The following is a 23,096-nucleotide window of genomic DNA, read 5'->3' as shown; positions in this document are numbered from 1 at the left end:
AACCACAACTACAACAACAACACCTGAACCACCCCTTTAATATTTTGCTCACTGACACCAGCCATTAAGACATGCTGTGTAAAATGTGCTTTAACTCTCCAATCAGGACTGGGAAGATGATGTCAGACGTTTTAAACGGATCTTCCGTCATCCTAGTGACACAGAGCTTGTGGTTCTTATCGGAAATCATGACATCGGCTTCCATCACGAGTGAGTTTGAGGGTTACAATTAACCTTCAGGGCAAATGTGTCGTTCATGTGTGGTTTTCATGCTCACAAATTGTCCATGAGAGCTTATGAGACACCATGTTTTCATTGCTATGGTATTACAAAAATTACATTAAATTTATAGTATTTTCAGTATTGAATGATATTTAAAATTATATATATATATTTTTTTGGTTAATTTGAATTCTTACTTTGAAGTGATGATTATTATTATTATAAAAAAAAAAAAAAAGTTTTTAACTCGAATGTGGATTTTCAAGTTGGACGTTTTTTTTTGTTTTGTTTTTTTTTTGTACCTTGCAACATCATCTCAGATGTTTTTAGCAGCAAGACAGACAGGTTGTGGTATCAGGTCATTGTACATTCAAGGGACTTTTAGCGTGTGTGTGTGTATATGTGTGTGAGTGCAGCCTGATTTGACTAAGGTGTGGTTCCTTGTCTTTCTCGTCCCTTTGGCAGAATGACTAAGCAGAAGTTGGAACGGTTTGAACAAGTGTTTAATGTGACATCAGCACGGATCCTCACCATTAAAGGAGTCAAGTAAGAATTATTAACTAGATAAAAAAAAATTGTCAGGACAAACTTTAAATTGGCTTAAGAAAGCCAGACCAGAAAGTAAAAAAAAAAGTTTTAAAAGCTAGAATTTTTAATACATACATGGTTTTGGTCTATGCAGATAATTTTTCCCTTCATAACAACAGTGAGCGGGGTGTATTTTTTTCATAACTCATCTTTTTAAATTATATTAAGCCTTACAGTTCTGCATAATTAAGGGCATGGCCACTTAAAGAACAAGAGGATCGCCATTCTGTCCTACAAAAAGCAATCGAGTGTGAAATGGAGAAAAATTGCTTTAAATATTTGTATTCGTCCAGAAAAAAATTAACTATACAGGTTGGACGCTGGAAATTTGGCAATTAGATGTTTTAATGAAATTGATCTCAAACTATTTTGAAGTTATTGTACTCTGCCTTTGCATTGTCTGCAAAAAGTGAGATGTCATGTCAAGGCAAAAGCCAGTAATTTCCACATTATGTACCATATTTAGGTGCTGATCACCATTAAAAAAAATATTATAGTAACATCTGTATATTATCTATTGATCTGCCTCAAAGGCTATAACATATAGTAATGTGATTCCATTTTTCCTGACCATTTAAACGTAAATTGATACTGTTTTGCAAGCAGCTTATTTGCAATGTTTGCTAACATTAAAGGATGCAAGACATACTTAGCCTATTTTTACACTGGATTGAATGAATATAGCCTAACCTATAAAAACAACTTATGGATTTATGGGAATGCCAGCAAGTAGGAATAATGCTCAGAATGATTGTGAAATAAACATCTCAGACTGACGTTCATTTCCATGGATTTTATCGAGTTACAAGAAATGGTAGGAAAAGAACGGTGACACATTGCTGCCACACACAAATTATTGTTTCCACTAAATGATGTCGTAGTAATGAGATATGTTGTTGTCATTTCTCATTCTCAATGGACAATAATAATAATAATATCTCATTGGAACATAATAACATAATAATTATTATTGTTATTATTATTATTATTATTATTATTATTTTTGTTTTTATTTTTTAATTCATGTTATATTTTTGAAATATATTGCCTAAAGGGAGCATGTTTAATGAAAATAAAATTCTCCCAAGAATTGATACTTTTGGAACACTACATAATATTTAATGTCATTGAAATGCAGTAGGCCATCCAAAAGGGTGGTTCTACCGTCGCACGTACTGCCGCCACGTCTGCAAAGTGCTTTTGCAGCTTTTGACCACTTTAATCACAAGTTTTCAAACAAGCGCATCAAACACATTTACACAATTATTAACATGAGATGAAGTCTATGGCATTAAAGGATATTCCATTCATTGGCACAAAAAAAAGGTTTAACCACACTCACAAACAACACAATAATACTGAACACATTTGCTGCTTGGCAAGAATCTCACTCACTTCTTGACACAAGTATTTATTTTCTTAGAAGGGCCTTTGTGGGGTGATCCCAACCTCTCACACAACATAGCTGACTCAATGTTGCGGGGGGTGGAGGGAAAGAGAAATCCAAACATTTGCTGACTTATACATTGATGATACTTTTGCTAACTTTCAACAACTAGATGAAAAATTCAACCTTCCCAAAGATAGTTTCTTCAAATTCGTACAAATTAGAGACTGGGTTAAGGAGAAATCCAAGGAAACATTCCCATATATCTAAAAAAAAACTCTCACATATGTAACAAATCTCACATATGTAACAAATTACACGGATCATTAAAAGGAATAATATCTTCTATATATGGCATCATCAATGGAAAGTTACTGGTTTATGATAAAACATATACAAAAGGGAAATGGGAAAAATATCTAGCCTGTGTTTATTAGGAGGCAGATTGGCGTCATCTATTGGAGCAAGCACAGACTGTGCTAACCTCCACAAAACACAGGCAAATTCAATCGAATATATTCCATAGGACATACTACAATCCTTAGCAGTAAAAAAAAAAAAAAAAAATTCTGATCAAGTGGAAATCTGAAAATTCACCATCAGTAAAACATTGGATTAATGAGCTTGTGTCTTACTCCACACCCGAAAATATAGTATATATTGTGAGAGGGAAACATGCAGCCTTTAGAGAAATCTGGGGCCCATTCACAGACATTCTGCCTTCCCTAGACTTGACCATGCTAGTATGAGCCCTCATATAGGTATGTTTAACTTGTGTTTGTGTTTTTTTTTTCTTCCTGTTTTGTCTTCTGATGTTTAAAAATTAAAAATTGTCATCCTTGTATGTTATGTATGTAAGGTTATACATTTGTGTATATTCCCTTTGTAAAATATGACTCTCAGTGTGTCAAACTGTGGATCCTTCCTACACAACATTTACATTTTGTAAGTGCATATGTTAATAAAAACAATTCTTGAAAAAAAAAGTGGTTAAAAAAACCTGTTCTTTTTCATGGTATAATAGATGAGACGCGTGTTTAAGTAGATATCTAATTCAAAATAACGTAGTATAGATTTTTTGTTTATCATGTTTCAAGAGTACTTTTGTCCCCTATCTCAAGAATTAGTTTTATATATATATAATATAATATAATGTAACATAATGTTATGACTGTTTAATAACAATAGCATGCATAAGAAATTTGATGAGACCGAAGCCTAAGACTATCCTATTTTTAATGGCTTTTTGTCAAAAACGTACACACAAACCGAGAGATCCAATTTGCAGTGTTTATTAGGGAGAATCCAATATTCATAGTCCGGACAGGCAAGAGGTCAATATTCACAAAAGCAGTCCAAAACAAGAAACATGAAAAACACTAGGGAACACGAGAAAGCAGGATGATATAAAACAAGGACTCCATGAAACTAATAGAAACAAACAGGGTATATATAGACAGGTGAAACGATGAAAGTGTGAATAGCTGAGTGCAATTAACATGTGTGCAATTAACAGTGATAAATCTGACATAGGCTTGTAGGCAGGGGCGTAGCACCAGATTCTGGGCCCTGTATACTCTCAATGTCAGTGGGCCCCCTACACATGCCATTGTACGATGCGGGTTAGCAAAATGAAAATTCAATTTTGAATTATTATTATTTTTAATTATTTGAATATAAACAAGTATAAATAGTGTTTAAATCTATTTGGCCTACTTGTGCTCAACTACCTTTAAACCTTAGGCTACATCGGGTTTGTGTACTAACATTTTGATCCATGATACTGATGCAAGTTTTAAATTAAAAACATTTATTTTTGAACAGGAGAACACGAGACAACTGTACCCTCAGAAACCAATCAAATAAGCTAAGCCTGGCATAATGAAAAAAAAAAAAAATGTCAACTATAAAAAAATAAATAAAAGTCAAATGAGATGTAATCTACATCCCAGTAAATGCCCACTGAAGAGTCTTTTTGTTTGCGAAATCAGTGATGAGATCTGTAAAGTCCAACCGTTTGGCCAATTGGCTTTCAATTGACAGAATGGCGAGGCTGTTTAGTCTATCCTGGCCCATTGTTGATCTCAGGTAGTTTTTTTTACCAGTTTTAACTGAAAGCCCATTAAACTCCTGCATCTGTGACAGGAAGTGTGCAGAAAATCCTTAAAACAATGCAAAGCTCTCCAAAAATGCTATGCAGCTGCATCTTCCAGATGGCATTGAGGAGCTCAAGAGAGGACAGAGTTTTTGAAAATGTTGCATCATAAATGGTGCGGAAGACTGAAACTGGTTAATTTTGGCAACCTGACGTTAGCTGGCCTGGCCCATAATTTACTTACAGCAACAAGTAAGGGTCCAGAGTGTCTGGCACTGAGTTCATTGGTGTTCAATATATTTTGAAATGAATAATGACATCAATTGGAATTCAAATTAGGCTACAAAAAAAAAAAAAAAAAATTAAAAAAATAAAAATAAAATAATTGATTGGATTTCAAAGGGCCCTCTCCCTAGACGGGGCCCTGGGTAGTCAGGTCCACTTTTCCCCCCACTACCACGCCCATGCTTGTAGGAAATGTAGTGCCTGCAGTGGGATGACTACAGGGGGAAGTGAGACCACTAGTGGACACCCAGGGATATAGAGACACTGTGACATTACCAGACATTACCATACCAGATGCTCTTCAGAACACAAAACAAACCAAAAAACAAAGAGACCAGGAGGGGAACAGGAATGGGAAGTGTGGATAAAAAAACAACAACAACAAAACAAAGAGACCAGGAGGGAGGTGGACTGGTGGAACCGGAGACCACCCCAGCCGAGCAGACAAGACCGAAGCCCACCAGGGCAGAGCAGAGAACCACCACAGCCGTGCGGATGAGACAGAAGCCCACCAGGGTGGCACAGAGGACCACCATAGCCGTGTGGACGAGATAGAAACCCCCCAGGGCGGAGCAGAGGACCATCACAGTTGTGTGGATGAGACAGAAGCCCACCAAGGCGGAGCAGAGGATCACCACAGTGGGGTCGATGGCACAGGAGACCAAGTAGTGACCAAGAAGTTCAGCTGAAACTTGACGAGGCTCTGGAATTTCAGCTGAGACGTGACGAGGCTCTGGAAGTTCAGCTGAGACGTGACGAGGCTCTGGAAGTTCACCTGAGACGCGACGAGGCTCCGGAAGTTCAGCTGAGACGTGACGAGGCTTTGGAAGTTCACCTGAGACGTGACGAGGCTCCGGAAGTTCAGCTGAGACGTGACGAGGCTCCGGAAGTTTAGCTGAGACGCGACGAGGCTGTGGAAGTTCAGCTGAGACGCGACGAGGCTCTGGAAGTTCAGCTGAGACGCGACGAGGCTCCGGAAGTTTAGCTGAGACGCGACGAGGCTGTGGAAGTTCAGCTGAGACGCGACGAGGCTGTGGAAGTTCAGCTGAGACGCGACGAGGCTCTGGAAGGTCAGCTGAGACGTGACGAGGCTCCGGAAGTTCAGCTGAGACGTGACGAGGCTGTGGAAGTTCAGCTGAGATGTGACGAGGCTCCGGAAGTTCAGCTGAGACGTGTCGAGGCTCCGGAAGTTCACCTGAGATGTGACGAGGCTCCGGAAGTTCACCTGAGACGTTACGAGGCTCCGGAAGTTCAGCTGAGACGCGACGAGGCTCCGGAAGTTCACCTGAGACGTGACGAGGCTCCGGAAGTTCACCTGAGACGTGACGAGGCTCCGGAAGTTCAGCTGAGACGTGACGAGGCTCCGCAAGTTCAGCTGAGACGTGACGAGGCTCTGGAAGTTCAGCTGAGACGTGACGAGGCTCTGGTAGATCCGTGGTGATTTGCCTGGGTTCAGGAATATCAACTGTGGCTTGACTTGACTCGAAGGTTATTAGTAACCTGAATTTGTTCAGGAAGATCAACTGTGTCTTGACTTGATTCATGAAGATCATTGGTGACTTGACTTGACTCATGAAGATCATTGGTGACTTAACTTTGCTCATGAAGATCATTGGTGACTTGACTTTGCTCATGAAGATCATTGGTGACTTGACTTTGCTCATGAAGATCATTGGCGACTTGACTCATGAGGTCTAACTGTGGTTTTTCTTGACTCAGGACGGGTAATTGTGATCTGACTAAACTCTGGGAAATCAGTGGGGACCTGACTCGACTCTGGGGGTCCATGGGGACCTGACTCGACTCTGGAGGGTCAACGGGGACCTGGCTCGACTCTTGAGGGACCACGGGGACCTGACTCGACTCTGGAGCATCCAAGGGGACATGACTCGAGTCTGGAAAGTCGACAGGGGATCTGACTTGAGTCTGGAAAGTCTACTGTGGCTACCATCTTGTGCAGTGGCGCTGGGCTGGTGGCCATCTTGTACTGTGTCACTGGGCTGGCTGCCACCTTGTGCCATTGCGCTGGGCTGGTGGCCATCTTGTGACGTGGCACTGAGCTGGTGGCCATCTTGTGCTGTGGTGCTGGGCTGGCGGCCATCTTTGGCAGTGGCTCTGGTCTGGCGGCCATCATTTCTGGAGACACCGGCATAGAGTCAGCCATCATGTCTGGAGAGATGGGTGATGTCAGTGTATCCCATTGAGGACAATGGTGTAGATAACTGGTGAACCCCCAAAAGTCCAGCCCCTTCATCACCCACTCAGGCACAGGGTCATCCAGGCAGGCGTTGAATAAGTCTTTAAAGGGGGGACGCTGGCCTCCGTTACACTTAGTGGTTTTGGAAAATCACAAACTGCTGGTGGTTTGGTTCCCTTTTCTGAGGCCATCTTTTGTTTGCCATAGGCTTTGTGGCCCAAATCCTTCAACTGTTGTGAAGTCATTGTGCGAGGGCAGGCCATGACGCCTAGGTGGTGGCTTACCCCAGGGTGGAGGTTTCTCAGGAAGAGGATTTTGAAGTTAAAGTCCTCCTCCATGTCGGGTTCATTGCGTGCACTAAAGTACGCTCATCTGAGTCTGTTGTAAAAGGCTTGGGCTGTCTCATGCCGGCCTTGTTTGGTTTCTAGGGCGGCCATCAGTCCTTGGACGGCTTCTGGGTCTGCAAATTCTTTAATTAGGGTTTCTCGGAGGAGGTGGAAGTCTGACTTGATGTGTGTAGGCTGTCTATCCAAAAAACTTTGCACCTCAGGGAATGGATGTTGCTCGTTAGCAATTAGAGTCTGTCTCTGTCTGTCACGTTGGATCTCATTTCCAAGTGGAAGTCGATATCTTGCAGGTAGGCTTGGACATCTTGAATTCGTGCCACATTTGGGGTGAATTTGTTGATGTTCCTGGCCAGTTTGTAAAGGTCTTTGAGTTCCAGGCCATGTGCAGCTTCATAGTCTGTTCGGAGAGGCCCCCTTCTCTTGTCAGCAGGGTAGCGCTCCTCCATGATAGCTGAATAGGGCTTTGGTGGTGATTCTTCACTTTCTCTTTGATTTGGCAATCCCAGGATAGGGGACACAGCTCTGCTGGTCAGGGGTGAGACCAGAGGATGCCTTGTCCTGGTTGGCTGAGGGTGCAGCTCATAAGTGTGCTTGAGTTTCTCTCTGATTGAGTCGGATTCTTCTTTTACATAGTCGAGCTGTTGAGTCAAGCTGATCTGATTTCGTGACCTTTCAAGATGGTTTTCAAGGGCATTTATTCGGCTGTTCTTGTCTCTGAAGTCAGCCTTGGCTTTTTCCAGTAGCTGCTCTGCATACTGTAACTTGTTGGCCAGATAATCTTGGGCAGCCTTAGCTTGTTCTAATTCTCGGCTGGTGGTTGTCAATGCTTCTTGAAGCCTTTCGATATCCTCTTTGGCAACTGGTTCCACCTCATCGGCCCTTTCTGGTTGGTCCCGTGCTTCCAGTTCTAACTGGTTGATGTGTTGTTTTGCGCAAGACAGCTCCTCCTGGAGGTGAGCTTCTTGCTCGTCACTCAGTTTGAGTGAGGCTACCAGCGTCTGACTCAGGGAGCCAGTGATCTTTGCAATCTCTTTGTGGTTGTAGCTGCGGAATGGATCCTGTGTCATGATGTCAGAGATGTTGGCATCCAGTTGTTCTTTTCCCAGTGGGTGATGGGATTATCAGTTTGAGACATGTTGGCACACAGTAGGGAAACCTGGAAAAAAGACTGGCACAGATCTGTGAAAGTGTGTGTGTGTGAGCTAAGTATGTGATGGGTAGTTAAGTGTGGATTGCTGGAACTGTGTGCCTCCGTTGATGTGTACTGCTACTCATAGTCTCTGTGGGAGAAAATAGTGCATACAGCTTGAAGGATGCAGCTAATAAAAGGGAGATTGAGCAAAGACAAGACAAAGCAACGTGATACTCAAAGATAGCAGATAGCAATCAGAGCTGTGAAACAAAGAACTACAAATTAAATAATAGAAATATTCTTAAGGAAGGGAAGAATTATTATTATTTTTTTGTAAATAATTCAATAGAGATATTTCAACGAAGATCAAATTGAAAGTTACCTGGAATCTCTTAATTCCGTGTATTATTGTTGTTATAACTTTATTAATGACAATAATTGTGCTCCTTCTTATATTGGTGCACACCTTAATAAAACAATGTCAAAAGTAGTAGTAGTAGCCCTTTATTGTCACTAGTCACAAGTACCAGCGAAGTTAGCCATTAACCTGTCCATACATACACAACATACATACAATGGGGTAGACAGATCAGGAAGACAGGGAATTGAGGAAGAAATACAGCATAACATTAGGAAAGTGAGTGTCGAGATAATCCAGTGAAGGCAGCAGCCGTCCTACCCTGCAGCTAAAAAGCACTGGTCACGGACACGCTTGACAGACTGGCGGTACAAAGCGGGGAGGGTCATTCTTTTTTCCGGTGGATTGTCTCATTCTGTTTGTGACACTGTACCCTGCAAAACCATGCCGTTTTTTTACTACAAAGACGCAGTTTCTGACCCTGAGTTTTTCCATAACGCGCACAAACAGATCTGTCACTGAAGAACTGAAACGTAAACAAATGAATTATGATCCATATTACAACCTTATTGCTTCGTTGGACTAAACATGCTTCGTGAAATGTCATTCAGTGGACCCTTACCTTTCTAACTAAACTTAATCTATTCATAAACACTGATATGTGCAAGTTGAACGGCTTTCAGGACGAGGGCGTCGGGGTGCTGGCTAAGAGGTTATATAAGAGAATTATTATTATTTTTTTGTAAATAATTCAATAGAGATATTTCAACGAAGATCAAATTGAAAGTTACCTGGAATCTCTTAATTTCGTGTATTATTGTTGTTATAACTTTATTAATGACAATAATCGTGCTCCTTCTTATATTGGTGCACACCTTAATAAAACAATGTCAAAAGTAGTAGTAGTAGCCCTTTATTGTCACTAGTCACAAGTACCAGTGAAGTTAGCCATTAACCTGTCCATACATACACAACATACATACAATGGGGTAGACAGATCAGGAAGACAGGGAATTGAGGAAGAAATACAGCATAACATTAGGAAAGTGAGTGTCGAGATAATCCAGTGAAGGCAGCAGCCGTCCTACCCTGCAGCTAAAAAGCGCTGGTCACGGACACGCTTGACAGACTGGCGGTACAAAGCGGGGAGGGTCATTCTTTTTTCCGGTGGATTGTCTCATTCTGTTTGTGACACTGTACGCTGCAAAACCATGCCGTTTTTTTACTACAAAGACGCAGTTTCTGACCCTGAGTTTTTCCATAACGCGCACAAACAGATCTGTCACTGAAGAACTGAAACGTAAACAAATGAATTATGATCCATATTACAACCTTATTGCTTCGTTGGACTAAACGTGCTTCATGAAATGTCATTCAGTGGACCCTTACCTTTCTAACTAAACTTAATCTATTCATAAACACTGATATGTGCAAGTTGAACGGCTTTCAGGACGAGGGCGTCGGGGTGCTGGCTAAGAGGTTATATAAGAGAATTATTATTATTTTTTTGTAAATAATTCAATAGAGATATTTCAACGAAGATCAAATTGAAAGTTACCTGGAATCTCTTAATTCCGTGTATTATTGTTGTTATAACTTTATTAATGACAATAATCGTGCTCCTTCTTATATTGGTGCACACCTTAATAAAACAATGTCAAAAGTAGTAGTAGTAGCCCTTTATTGTCACTAGTCACAAGTACCAGCGAAGTTAGCCATTAACCTGTCCATACATACACAACATACATACAATGGGGTAGACAGATCAGGAAGACAGGGAATTGAGGAAGAAATACAGCATAACATTAGGAAAGTGAGTGTCGAGATAATCCAGTGAAGGCAGCAGCCGTCCTACCCTGCAGCTAAAAAGCGCTGGTCATGGACACGCTTGACAGACTGGTGGTACAAAGCGGGGAGGGTCATTCTTTTTTCCGGTGGATTGTCTCATTCTGTTTGTGACACTGTACGCTGCAAAACCATGCCGTTTTTTTACTACAAAGACGCAGTTTCTGACCCTGAGTTTTTCCATAACGCGCACAAACAGATCTGTCACTGAAGAACTGAAACGTAAACAAATGAATTATGATCCATATTACAACCTTATTGCTTCGTTGGACTAAACGTGCTTCATGAAATGTCATTCAGTGGACCCTTACCTTTCTAACTAAACTTAATCTATTCATAAACACTGATATTTGCAAGTTGAACGGCTTTCAGGACGAGGGCGTCGGGGTGCTGGCTAAGAGGTTAAAAGAAATGAGACGTGTAATCCAAGCGTTAATAGTAATTTACATGCAAAGGATCTGCCCATGACAGTTTAGAATGAGAGAGAAAACAAATGAAAATGGGAAAATAAACCATAAAACAGAGTAAGTAAATTAAGTAAAATAAAGGAATAAAAATAAATGTGAAAAATTAAATAATACAAAAGTGAAGAAAATTAGAATCGCTGATCTAATTGGTAACTTTTGGTGTGTTTCTACAAAACACACTGCATTACAAATCAGTAGAAAATGAATAGAAATTATGATTCTGTCTGAAAAAATATGAAGTAAACAGTAAATATATCCATATATCTCTGCAGATATGCATCTTTGGTCTATAAATCCTTATTGACGCTGTTCAGTGAGTCTATGTGAACACAAATAAACCGCTGCAGACATGATTGAATATGAATGAGTGGTGAATTTTTATTCAAAATGTGGCATAAAATGGATTTATTATTTTGCACTCCTGACATACATTACTAAATAACTGTCACTGAAACAATGTTTTATCAAAATATTGGTCAAATATCAAAGCTAGAGTCTTTAAACTTTCAATTGATGCACAGTTTGTCCAGATCAAGTAAGAGAATGATGTGTAACGTGCTGTGAAAGTGAAACAATAATAAACTGGGGCCGTTGGCGATGCTTGCACGTAAAGGATTTAAGATCAATATAACTCAAAGGGGATTGAATTACAGAAATAAGAACCAAATTATTATGCAAATTATTCAGAATTAATATTTAACACTTAATCAACTATTCGTCCACTGATAAGTTGAGGTTAGGGTATTTTATCAATTCTGAACAAAATATTATCCCGTGGCCTGCAGTAATAATATCATGAAATTATGATAACTGATTATGAGCAAGGTAACAGAATCTACAGTTTAACTTGTAAGCAAACAGCACAAGACACTGGTATGTAAAATCAAACAAGGCTTTATTGAACTACTCTAATACACACAAACTAAACTAACGAAAAACATTCATTCAAACAGTGACAGAGAAAAGTGATGTTATTAACAGAGGGTGAATGGAGTCCCAAGTGTCTAGCGTTAGACACTATTTCTTGACCGCAACCTGAGAGAATCAGTCTACTAGCACTTTAATCTTAGTTCTTAATTAGATTTGCACCGGTTTCAGCCAGAATTAGGAGATATTGTGTACTTGCGTTTGGATGCTCCTTGTTGGCTTTGGATGTGTTCCCTTCTGTAACAAAGTTGCTGGAGAGGGATTCTCTGGCGCTGATTGGCTGGCAGTCAGTCGATGACGTGCTCTGAGGGACAGCAATCAATGGTGAGTGGTTGGTTGGCTTTGCCGAGTGGCGCTTCGTTGCGAGACTTCCTGGATTGTGGGTTGCTATGCAACGGAGTTTCTCTGAGAGGGTTTTCTTGGACGAAGTTCAGCGAAGGATCTTACGGAAGAGTTGATGAGTTTTGAGTGAGCTCTTGGTGGTTTGAAGAGTACATGCTGGACGATGGAAAGGTCAGCACAAACCATAGGCAAGAGCCCAAGTTGCTGCAAGCAGGGCAAAGCTGAGGCAAAAAGCAATGCATAGCTGCTTGTCATTGGGTTATAAGCGTTTCCATCTGACCCACCCTTCTTAATGCGACAGCCAATCAGATATTGTCTTGGGCGGGACCTACGCCCCGTTCTCCGGTTCTTGCATGTAATTAGCGTAATGTCCATGTGATTGCGTGTGTCCAAACTTCTGAGAGTTTAGTTTAAACGATTTAATAAGCCAACTTAATAGTTTAAATATGGTGCATCCTACACACATCTACTTTATATCAAAATTCTAGAAATCATTTACCCATCAAGTAGGTATCAAAATACATATACTTCCCATAGTTGAGATGGATTTAGGATTTAGGATTTAAGCGTGATAAGTGTTTAAAACACAAAATTAACTTAAGTAATATAAAGCATGCATAATAAAGAGAATACACATGTATGAGGCAACTTCTGGTAATTAGTTCCTATAACTGAGGTAGGAAACCCTACGAATAGGCTATAATGAAAGTTAAACACACAGAAATAATTCCACAGGTTATGTAAAACATACATGATAATTAAAATATATGTATGGTAAAAACTGGTAATCAATTTAGCTTATTGGAAGCAATTTTGAGACCGTTGTTTGTATTAAACCACAAGTGGGTTAAATTTAAATGCGGAGACAAAGTCTCTATAATTTACAGCTGCAGAAAGGAGATGTTCCCTGCATGGTTTAAAGGAACACTCCACCGTTTTTTGAAATAGGGCTTATTCACATTATTTCCTACATTTAGATAGGTGGGCAAATGCATTTTTGTGTCAGTGCATGCATTGTTTTAGTTTGACTGGGTCGGCGTTAGCTTAGCTTAGCACAATGAATGGAATCCTTTGTTGCCAGCTAGCATGGCCGGAGTAAAAGTGATCAAAAAATAAAAAATAAAAACACCTAATTACTTCTTGTGGCCTGCGTATTCACAACGAGTACAAATAGCGATCCAGATTAACACTAGGCGATTTCCTAGGCAGATATTGACTTGGGACTATATTATGGGGAAGCACAGGTGAAGCACTGCTACTTCGGCGCAGAGAATCACGCAACACATGAAAACATCAACTCCATGTGAATACAGGTATAATATGGGTTGATCTATACATGCGTCAGTATTAAAATAATCACTTACTCTGTGGACAGCTGTCGATTTGGTCCATTCGGCGTGGGGCGTTTTTTCCAGTTCACTTTGTCACACCGGAAAAAAAAAATCGAGTAACGTTACTGCAGAATGGATCAGCGCCGTGAAATCCTCTGTAGATGTGACACAACTTTGGGCACGCTCATCTTGATCTGACGTGTTGAGCCTGGTCATCAATGGCAAAAACATGTCCCACTCTCTACAGCACAGACACTCTATTTCCGTCGGCATAGATTGGCATATTCCCCCACATTCACACCACCAGTTCATGTTGGCTCTCATCCTCACGTCCTCAGGCTGTTGAGCGAACGCAACCTCCTCCTCCTGTCGTTCTATTTCCAAAGCACGCAGCTCGTCTTCTGTAAACTCTGGTTCAAATAGGTATGGTTCTGGTTCTTGACTGTCTGAGAAGTCACCCTCTTCGTCTCTCTCAAAATCAGCCATGTTCATCGCCAGTCGTGTACTGTAAGGAAAATAGCCAGGCAGCTACTATTCACGCCGGTATGTTGACGGAAGTCGTGGGATTTAATGCGTTGCGTGATTCTCTGCGCCGAAGTGGCAGTGCTTCGCCTAAGCAGCAGTGCTTCGCCTGTGCTTCCCCATAATATAGTCCCAAGTCAATATCTGCCTAGGAAATCGCCTAGTGTTAATCTGGATCACTATTTGTACTCGTTGTGAATACGCAGGCCACAAGAAGTAATTAGGTGGGGTTTTTTTTATTTTTTTGATCACTTTTACTCAGGCCATGCTAGCTGGCAACAAAGGATTCCATTCATTGTGCTAAGCTAAGCTAACGCCGACCCAGTCAAACTAAAACAATGCATGCACTGACACAAAAATGCATTTGCCCACCTATCTAAATGTAGGAAATAATGTGAATAAGCCCTATTTCAAAAAACGGTGGAGTGTTCCTTTAAGGTTTTTGGTGATCCTGGGCCAAAGGAATGCCTTAGCATTCTTCCTGATTCCCTGATAAGGCTGGGGATTTATGCATTGGGGTCACCACAGGGGTTCTTGGTCATTTCGTCTTAAGTTTGGGGAACAAAGAGAAATCTTTTCCTGCTGTCCTGATATCGCTGGTATGAGATTAGACAGGCACGAGAAGAGAAGAGGGGGGTGACATCTCCTTTAGCCATCTTGGTACCATGACTGTGTTTTATGACACACTAATGGTTCGATGGGGAATCGTTTTGAACTGTGGAATGCGGTGTTGGTTTCTTTTACTGAAATGGACTGTTCAAGGATAATACTACACTGTTCACGAATCGGATCATAAACTTGTATTACCGAGATATTACCCAAAGATGATCTATTATTGAACAAGTATTGAACAAATTTATCTTGAATAAATAAAGACTTCAAGTTCATCTGTAAAGCACATAAAGCTATAGTTTGAGTTTATAAACGTCTATTTCATGCATGATTCGTATGGATCTGTTAACTGAATGCAAAGTGTGAGTTCTAGGAGAATGTTTGGGTCATGATGATGAGCATGTATTGCTCAATAGAGCCCCTTTCACACTGCACGTCGGACCCGCAATATTCCCGTAACATTGCCTGGTCGCCTGCTGTGTGAAAGCAACCACGTCCCGGAATTGATTTCCGAATCGAACCCGGGTCGGGGACATAGTAACATTGCGGTAATCGATCCGGAACGAGCGCTGTGTGAACAAAAGCCAGATCTAATTCCATATCGAAGTGATGACGCGCGTTTTGAAGGTACCGGCTGTTTTGAAGGAAGATCAACATTTGCGACGAAAACACATGTGCAAACTGTAATGAAGCAGAGATCAGTTAGTTCCTCACTTTCCGCGCTGACGCCGAGATCGTTTGCTTGCATCAGTTAAAGTATAAAGTGCCAAGCGTTGTCGACTCGTACATTACACGTCACGCGCTGATGTCACGTGTCGTTACGGGATCTTCAAGGGTTGTGTGTGAAAGCACGCACATATACCGGGTCATCACTGGCAGTGTGAAAGTGCCAAATCTAGCGACCAAGGAACAATTACAGGAACACTTTACCCCTGTATTTGCCGGAATGGCAGTGTGAAAGGGGCTTAGGAGTCGCTAAATGAACAGCTGCGGCATAGATTGTTTTATTTTTATTTTTTTTTCAAAGGAGGATCAGTTGCCCTATTGGTTAAAATGCCCAAACTGTATACTTAAATATTCAATTAATAAATTACATCAAAACAGGGGCAGATACGTTATGATGTGGTGGGCTGCTGTGGGCCAGAAAGTCCAGGGCCACCTTTTGGTCCCAGTCCGCCCCTGCTTTAATGTATTAAGCATTTCAATGCTTTGTCATTGTTTTGTGAAGATTTATACACTTGCTCAAAAATGAAATTAAACAGAAATATCTAAATGGTTTTCTGTATTATTTTTATTTTGTTATATATTTGTTTTCTATTTTCACAGTTTTTTGCTGGTGAATAGTGTTGCATTACATGGCGATCACTGCCCCATCTGCCAACGTGTGGAAAAGGAGTTACACAAACTCTCACTTGCTCTTAACTGCTCAATTCAGGTAATAAATTATATAGATATAATTGTTTCATCAGTAATTGTAATTAATAGATTTTTCTTTTTTTACAATAACCTGCTGATTTTTAGATGTTTTGATGATGTAGTATAGTTGTAGTTCTCATGAGAATGTACAAGTATGTTCGAGAAGTGCGAGATGAAGTGTTTGAGATTAGTGATGGACAAGCAGAGCTGTTGGAAGTGATTGGAAATGAGCGACACCTGTGTCACTCACCGGTCTCGAGTCCCACGATTGAGATCCAGAAGGATAAAGGAGTTATGACAATGAAGGACGAGAGAGGACCAGGCCTGGGTTTTATGTTGTGGTTTGGTTTTGATTGTGCGCGGCATCCGTCCATGAGAGGGCTGTCGCGCTGTTTTGTGATTATTTTTTAATTAAAGTTTTATTTGAATGTTCGCCGGTTCCCGCCGCCTCCTTCCCGAGACTATGAAGGTGTTTTATGGTGTTACATAGGCACCGTAACCCAGGAGGAAAGGGGACATGCTGCCGAAGACCCCTTGCCAGCTGGATTAACTTTTCTGTTGGGTGAAAATCTTCAGCAGCATGTCCCTCCTTCCTCCTGGGTTTCGGCACTAATGTAACAATGTAAAAACCTTTGTACTCACAGGAAGGAGGAGGTGGGAACCCCCTCATGGATGACTGCCGTGCACAAACAAAAACCACAGAATAAAACCCAGGCATGGTCCTCTCTCGTCCTTCACTGTAGTAACTCCTCCTTTATCCTTCTGGATCTCCTCCGTGGTACTCGAGACCGGTGAGTAGCGCTCATTTCCAATCACTCCACCGGCCTCGCTCCGTTCCAATGGCTCTCGGGCCCACCCCACTCGTCACAGGCATCACTACAAATTTGGCAACGATTATCAAAAAGGGAAATCTGCCATTTAGACTGACTTTTGAATAGAAAGAGATCAGAACAGAAAGACGTTGCAATGGCCTCTCACAGTTAATGCTGCCTGAACCACTTAACCTCTTAGTTGTGGATTTATACATAGAGTATAAGGTGTGGAAAGAGTTTTACATTTCCTTACAATATAGAGAGTGGATTAACAGAAGCAGAGGACAAGGTGAAAAGAGCTGCATTGCTGAATTGTATAGGAGCACCAGTACTGCGGATATTCACCAATCTTCCCTTATAAAAAAAATACATATGAACAGGCTGTGGATGCTATTGGATGCATACTTCACTCCTCTGAGAAATGTTGTCATGGAAGGTCATAAATTTAGAGAGAGAGCTCAATCATCGGAAGAGACAGTTGAAGCACTTGTGAACTCATTAAGAGAGTTGGCCAAAACATGCAAGTTCAGAGCTTTGGAGTCCAATATGCTGACAGATCAACTGGTAGAAAAGAGTGCACAAAATGTCTGCATGATACATTGTTGCAAAATGTATCCAATTAACTTTGGATAAAGCATTAAAGAGAACACATATCTTAGCAAGCACAAGCAGAGTCAAAGATGGTGTCAGAGCAGTCAAACAATTTGAAAGGACTGTCAAGTCCACTTCCCTAAACAGTAGGTTGGTCACACACCATTCAAATGAATACAGAGAAATGTGCAAGAGACTGATTCAGAGAAATTTGTCGACTCTATCGTCTGCAGCGTCACTGCAGTGTTGTGAACGTGCTCAGAAAAGACCCAGAAGAGAACACAATGCGTGATTTTTATTATTTTTGAACCAAAATGTATTTCCGATGCTTCAACAAATTCTAACTGACCCTCTGATGTCACATGGACTACTATGAGGATGTTTTTATTACCTTTCTGGACCATTTACAAGAAAAGAGCACACACAAAAATCAAAATATTTCATCAGTTGTACAAGGAGAAAATGAAAGACTATGCAGATAAAACAAACAGAGCAAAGGATCATTCCTTCAAAGTGGGGAATGTAGTCCACATTGTGAACATGGACCAAAGCAAGTTGAACTCAAGTTTCAAAAGCACTAGATATGTCCTAATGAACAAGACAGCCCATTTGAACTTGAATACAGAAGATTTAAACATGAGACGGTGGTCGTCTTGTGAAGAAACCAACCAAGTTTAAGGATATGGTTACTTGAAGTAATAGTTTTGTTAGTTAATTAAAACCCTTCATTGTTTAGCATGAAAAGAAAATAATAATAAATTATTTGTTTGTGTTTGATTATTTATTAATTTTAACAAGGGAAGGAATGTAGTATAGTTAGGAGTTAGTATGAGTTCTCATGAAAAGTGGTGATTGAGATGAGTGTTAGACAAGCAGAACTCTTCATTAAAAAGTTGCTTGTTGTCTTGCATATTTCAGAGTAAACAGCAGCACTGTGTGTGTTCATTTACACTTAAGCAGCTTATGTGACTGTTTGCAGTGACTCAATTTACAGTAAATGCTGCTTTGCAAAAACGCTGTGAGTTTTACGTGCAACATGTATTCATTCTTTGTGTTTGGCTGTTGATGAAGGATTGCAGAAAAGAATACAGGTACTGGTCATATAATTACAGTATCATCAAAAAGTTGATTTATTTCACTAATTCCATTCAAAAAGTGAAGCTTGTATATTATATTCATTCATTACACAAAGACTGATATGTTTCAAATGTTTATTTCTTTTAATTTTTATGTTTATAACAGACAACTAAGGAAAATCCTAAATTTAGTATCTCAAAATTAGAATATTGCGAAAAGGTTTAATATTGAAGACACCCGGTGCCACACTCTAATCTGCTAATTAACTGATGATCCATCACAACTTTAGGTTTCTGGCTGTCCTCGAAGGAGTAATGGTTGAAGAACCCAGCTGTACAGAGAAGTTGTGATAAAGCAATGGGTTAGCTGGAATCACAAGAAGTTCTGTCTTTGTAAGGTTAAGCAGAAGTGATGGTCAATCATCCAGCTGGAAATGTCACTCAGACAGGCTGAAATGCAAGCAGCTACTGTCGGGTCATCTGGTTGGAATGAGAAGTAGAGTTGGGTGTCATCAGCGTAGCAGTGATAAGAAAAGCCATGCTTCTGAATGACAGATCCTAATGGCGTTGTGTAGATGGAGAAAAGAAGTGGTCCAAGTACTGAGCCTTGAGGAACCCCAGTAGCAAGGTGTTGTGACGTAGAAACATCACCCCTCCAAGACACACTGAAGGATCTGTCAGAGAGGTAGGACTTAACCCACAGGAGTGCGGTTCCAGAGATGACCATCTTTTTGAGGGTGGACAGGAGAATCTAGTGAGTAACAGTGTCAAAAGCAGCAGACAGGTCCAGTAAGATGAGTACTGAGGATTTTGAAGCTGCTCTTGCCAGTTGCAGGGCTTCAGTAACCGAGAGCAGAGCAGTCTCAGTTGAGTGGCCACTTTTGAAGCCAGATTGGTTGCTGTCCAGGAGGTTGTTCTGTAGAAGGAACATAGAAAGCTGGTTGAACACAGCTCGCTCAAGTGTCTTTGCAATGAATGGAAGATAGGATACAAGAAGCGCTGGATTTAGAGATGGTTTCTTGAGTAGAGGGCTTACCCGAGCCTGCTTGAATACTGAGGGAAATGTTCCAGAGTGAAGTGAGGAGTTAATAATGTGAGTAAGCGATGGTATGACTGAAGAAGAGATTGCTTGAAGAAGGTGAGTGGGGATCGGATCAAGTGGACAAGTAGTAGGATGATTGGACAGGAGAAGTTTGGAAACGTCCATCTCTGAGAGTAGGGAGAAGGAGGAGAAAGAGTGTGCATCGGTCATTGTGAAGTTGTCCTCAGCCAGCGGTTTGGAGAATTGGTCACTGATGGTTCTTGTCTTATTTGTGAAGAAAACTGCAAAGTCGTCCGCTGAAAGAGTCGATGGAGGCAGATTAAGAAGAGAAGAGAAAGTCTTGAAGAGTGTCCGTGCGTCACAATAGCTGTTAATTTTGTTGTGGTAGTAGGATGTTTTAGCCGTGAAGACATTTGCAGAGAAGGAAGAGAGGAGAGACTGATACATACTGAGGTCGGTAGAGTTTCTTGATTTATGCCATTTCCTCTCTGCAACCCTGAGTTTAGAGTGATGTTCACAGAGAACCTCGGACAGCCAGGGGGCAGATGGGGTGGTGCGTGCTGGTCTAGACAACAGTGGGCAAAAGTTGTCCAAGTAAGATATTAAAGTGGAGCAAAGAGTGTCCGTATCGGTGTTCGTGTCCAGAGCTGAAAACTGAGTGCAGGAAGCGAGGATGAAACCACAGAAGATAGGCGAGATGGAGAGAGTGAGCATAGGTTCCGTCGAAAGTTGACCTGCGTTGGAGTGTGTGCCGCTTCAGGAGTAAGTGCTAGGTTAACAGCAATGAGGAAGTGGTCTGAGGTGTGCAGTGGAGCAACTGAAGAGTTGTCCACAGAGCAACAGCGCGTGTAGATGAGGTCCAGTTGGTTCCCTGATTTGTGAGTCGCTGTAGTAGACACTCGCTTGAGATCAAATGAGGTGAGCAGAGTTTTGAAGTCAGCAGCCTGGGGTTTATCTAGGTGGATGTTGAAGTCACCAAGCAGTACCAGAGGAGTACCATCTTCAGGAAAGGTTGATAGCAGCACATCCAACTCCTCCAAGAAGTTTCCCAATTTACCTGGGGGACGATAAATGACCACAAAGTGGATTTTACCAGGGTGGGTTACAGTAATAGCATGTGATTCAAATGAACCATTACCTGTAGGTGATGGCTGAAGATCAAATTTCCATTCTTTTGATATAAGGAGACCAGTACCTCCACCCCTCCCAATGGTACGAGGAGTGTGGGAACAAGTGAAATTAGTGGAGAGGGCTGTGGGAGTGGCAGTGTCTTCAGGTTTGATCCAAGTCTCAGTCAGTGCCATGAGGTTGAGACCGGAATGAGTAGCAATAGAAAAAATGAAGTCTGCCTTGTTAACTGCAGACTGGCAGTTCCAGAGACCAACTGGAATAGCGTGTATAGTAGTAGTAGAGGTCAGAGGGACAGGCCATAAGTTTGTCGGACAGGCCTTCCTGTGATGTACATGGCGTGCTCTCCGAGTGTTAGTAGTGATAGTAGAGACCTGAAAGCACATAGTGACTACAAGTGTAAGAGATATTTGAAAACAAGCTATACAAACAACAAAGAAAGAGTGAAAAAAGCAATTCTCTAGTGCCCTGTCGGTGTCCTTGCTCGGTGGAGTCGCGCAGGTAGAGTCGATGGCCTTCACACGAGGAGGATTCACACGAGGGCTGCCGCGACTGCGGTAAAACCTACCGCTTTTGTATTTGCCTGATTATCTGTGATTGAAGTCGGCTGGCCACGCCTCACTATTTGGCAGATCGCGCAGTCCCGCGATAGGCAAACGCAAAACCAAGCACCACTTTCAGCACGTATTTACCAGGGTAAGACAGACACAGTTTAAACCAAAACTTTCCTAGCAATGACGATCACACAGTAGTCTAATGAGAAAACGAGATGAAACACTTACAAGCTGCTGTCCTTCTCTGTTGCTCGGCTGTTTCTTCTGACAGGTGCTTTCTAAACAGCTAATTAAGTAATTTTACTGGCTTTGGCCATGCCTCACTATTTGGCTGATCAAAACCGGGCAGTCCCGCGATAGGCAAATGTAAAACCAAGCGCCACTTTCAGCACGTATTTACCAGGGTAAGACACACACAATTTAAACCAAAAACTTTCCTAGCAATGATGATCCCACAGTAGTTTAATGAGAAAATGAGACAAAACACTTACAAGCTGCTGTCCTTCTCTTCTGCTCGGCTGTTTCTTCTGACAAGTGCTTTGTAAACAGCTAATTAAGTACTTTCACTGGCTTTTGCCACGCCTCACTATTTGGCAGATCGAAACCGTGGAGTCCCACGATAAGCAAACGTAAAACCAAGCGCCATTTTCAGCACGTATTTACCAGGGTCTGCTGCTCGGCTGTTTCTTCTGAAACAAAACCCATTCAAAAATGTGGGGGGAGATTCACAAAGAGTGGACTGCAGCTGGAGTCAGTGCTTCAAGAACCACTATGCACAGGTGTATGCAAGACTTGGGTTTCAATGGTCGCATTCCTTGTATCAAGCCACTCTTGAACAACAGACAGCATCCAAAGCGTTTAAAGACAAAAAGGACTGGACTGCTGCTGAGTGGTCCAATGTTATATTCTCTGATGAAAGTAAATTTTGCATTTCCTTTGGAAATCAGGGTCCTAGAGTCTGGCGGAAGAAAGGAGAGGTACACAATCCACGTTGCTTAAGGTCCAGTGTAAAGTTTCCACAGTCAGTGATGGTTTGGGGTGCCATGTCATCTGCTTGTGTTGGTTCACTGTGTTTTCTGAGGTCCAAGGTCAACACAGCCATATACCAGGAAGTTTTAGAGCACTTAATGCTTCCTGCTGCTGACCAGTGTGAGGTAACGAATTACAACTCCCGTTACTGTAAATTAAGTAGTTATTTTTTTTTTTTTACTTTTTGATTATATTTTTAAAGCTGTACTTTTACTTGTACTTAAGTACAAATTAAGCAAAATAATCTACTTTGTTACTTTTAAATCAGTTAATTAAGTAATCAGTTGTTACTGAGTACGCTCACAATTTGAATTGATATTCAAATTTTTGACCACTTCAGTAGCCAATAAAAATATCCATCATAAACGGACCAATAAAAGCGCTGATATCTGAACCAGGAAAAGAGCCGCTGCAGCAGGTGAAGAGCTGATCAGACAGCGAGGGAGCTCAGCATCATTTATAGATTCAGAGCTTGGAGAAACAAACTACATGGTAGTGTTATGGCGTCTCTCTCCTCTCTCCGAGTGAGTTTTGACAATCATCCGTCTCCTGTCAATTACACTCTGAATGTCTGCAGGGGATTGCAGGTATTCCACATAATTTTAATACTCCCTGTGCAAATATGGCGAGCGCTTTATTGTAACATGAGTGCAATGTCATGTAATCTCAGAAATCTGGATGCGAGCTATCAAATAGACCCAATTTATACAAATTATAAGATCTCTTTGTGCTATTAGAATATAAATTATTTCTCTTTGCTCCTGGATTAAATTTTGTCAAAAGTTATCAAC

General features: G+C 41.2%; 1 protein-coding gene across 3 annotated transcripts in view; it reads left to right on the top strand.

The window, feature by feature from the left end:
* mppe1 (metallophosphoesterase 1) overlaps positions 1-23,096 on the top strand; it is a 108,867-nt gene that overhangs the window by 42,355 nt on the left and 43,416 nt on the right. For all 3 annotated transcript variants that reach the window (XM_026260663.1, XM_026260662.1, XM_026260665.1), the window contains exons 3-5: positions 107-210; positions 688-768; positions 15,984-16,092. In XM_026260663.1, coding sequence (XP_026116448.1) covers positions 107-210; positions 688-768; positions 15,984-16,092 — 294 coding nt within the window. The remainder of the gene's footprint in view (positions 1-106; positions 211-687; positions 769-15,983; positions 16,093-23,096) is intronic.

This window comes from Carassius auratus, unplaced genomic scaffold, assembly GCF_003368295.1.
Source record: "Carassius auratus strain Wakin unplaced genomic scaffold, ASM336829v1 scaf_tig00215567, whole genome shotgun sequence".
Classification (NCBI taxonomy): domain Eukaryota; kingdom Metazoa; phylum Chordata; class Actinopteri; order Cypriniformes; family Cyprinidae; genus Carassius; species Carassius auratus.
Note: the sequence above shows the minus strand (reverse complement) of the source record. Positions and strands in the feature narration are given on the sequence as shown.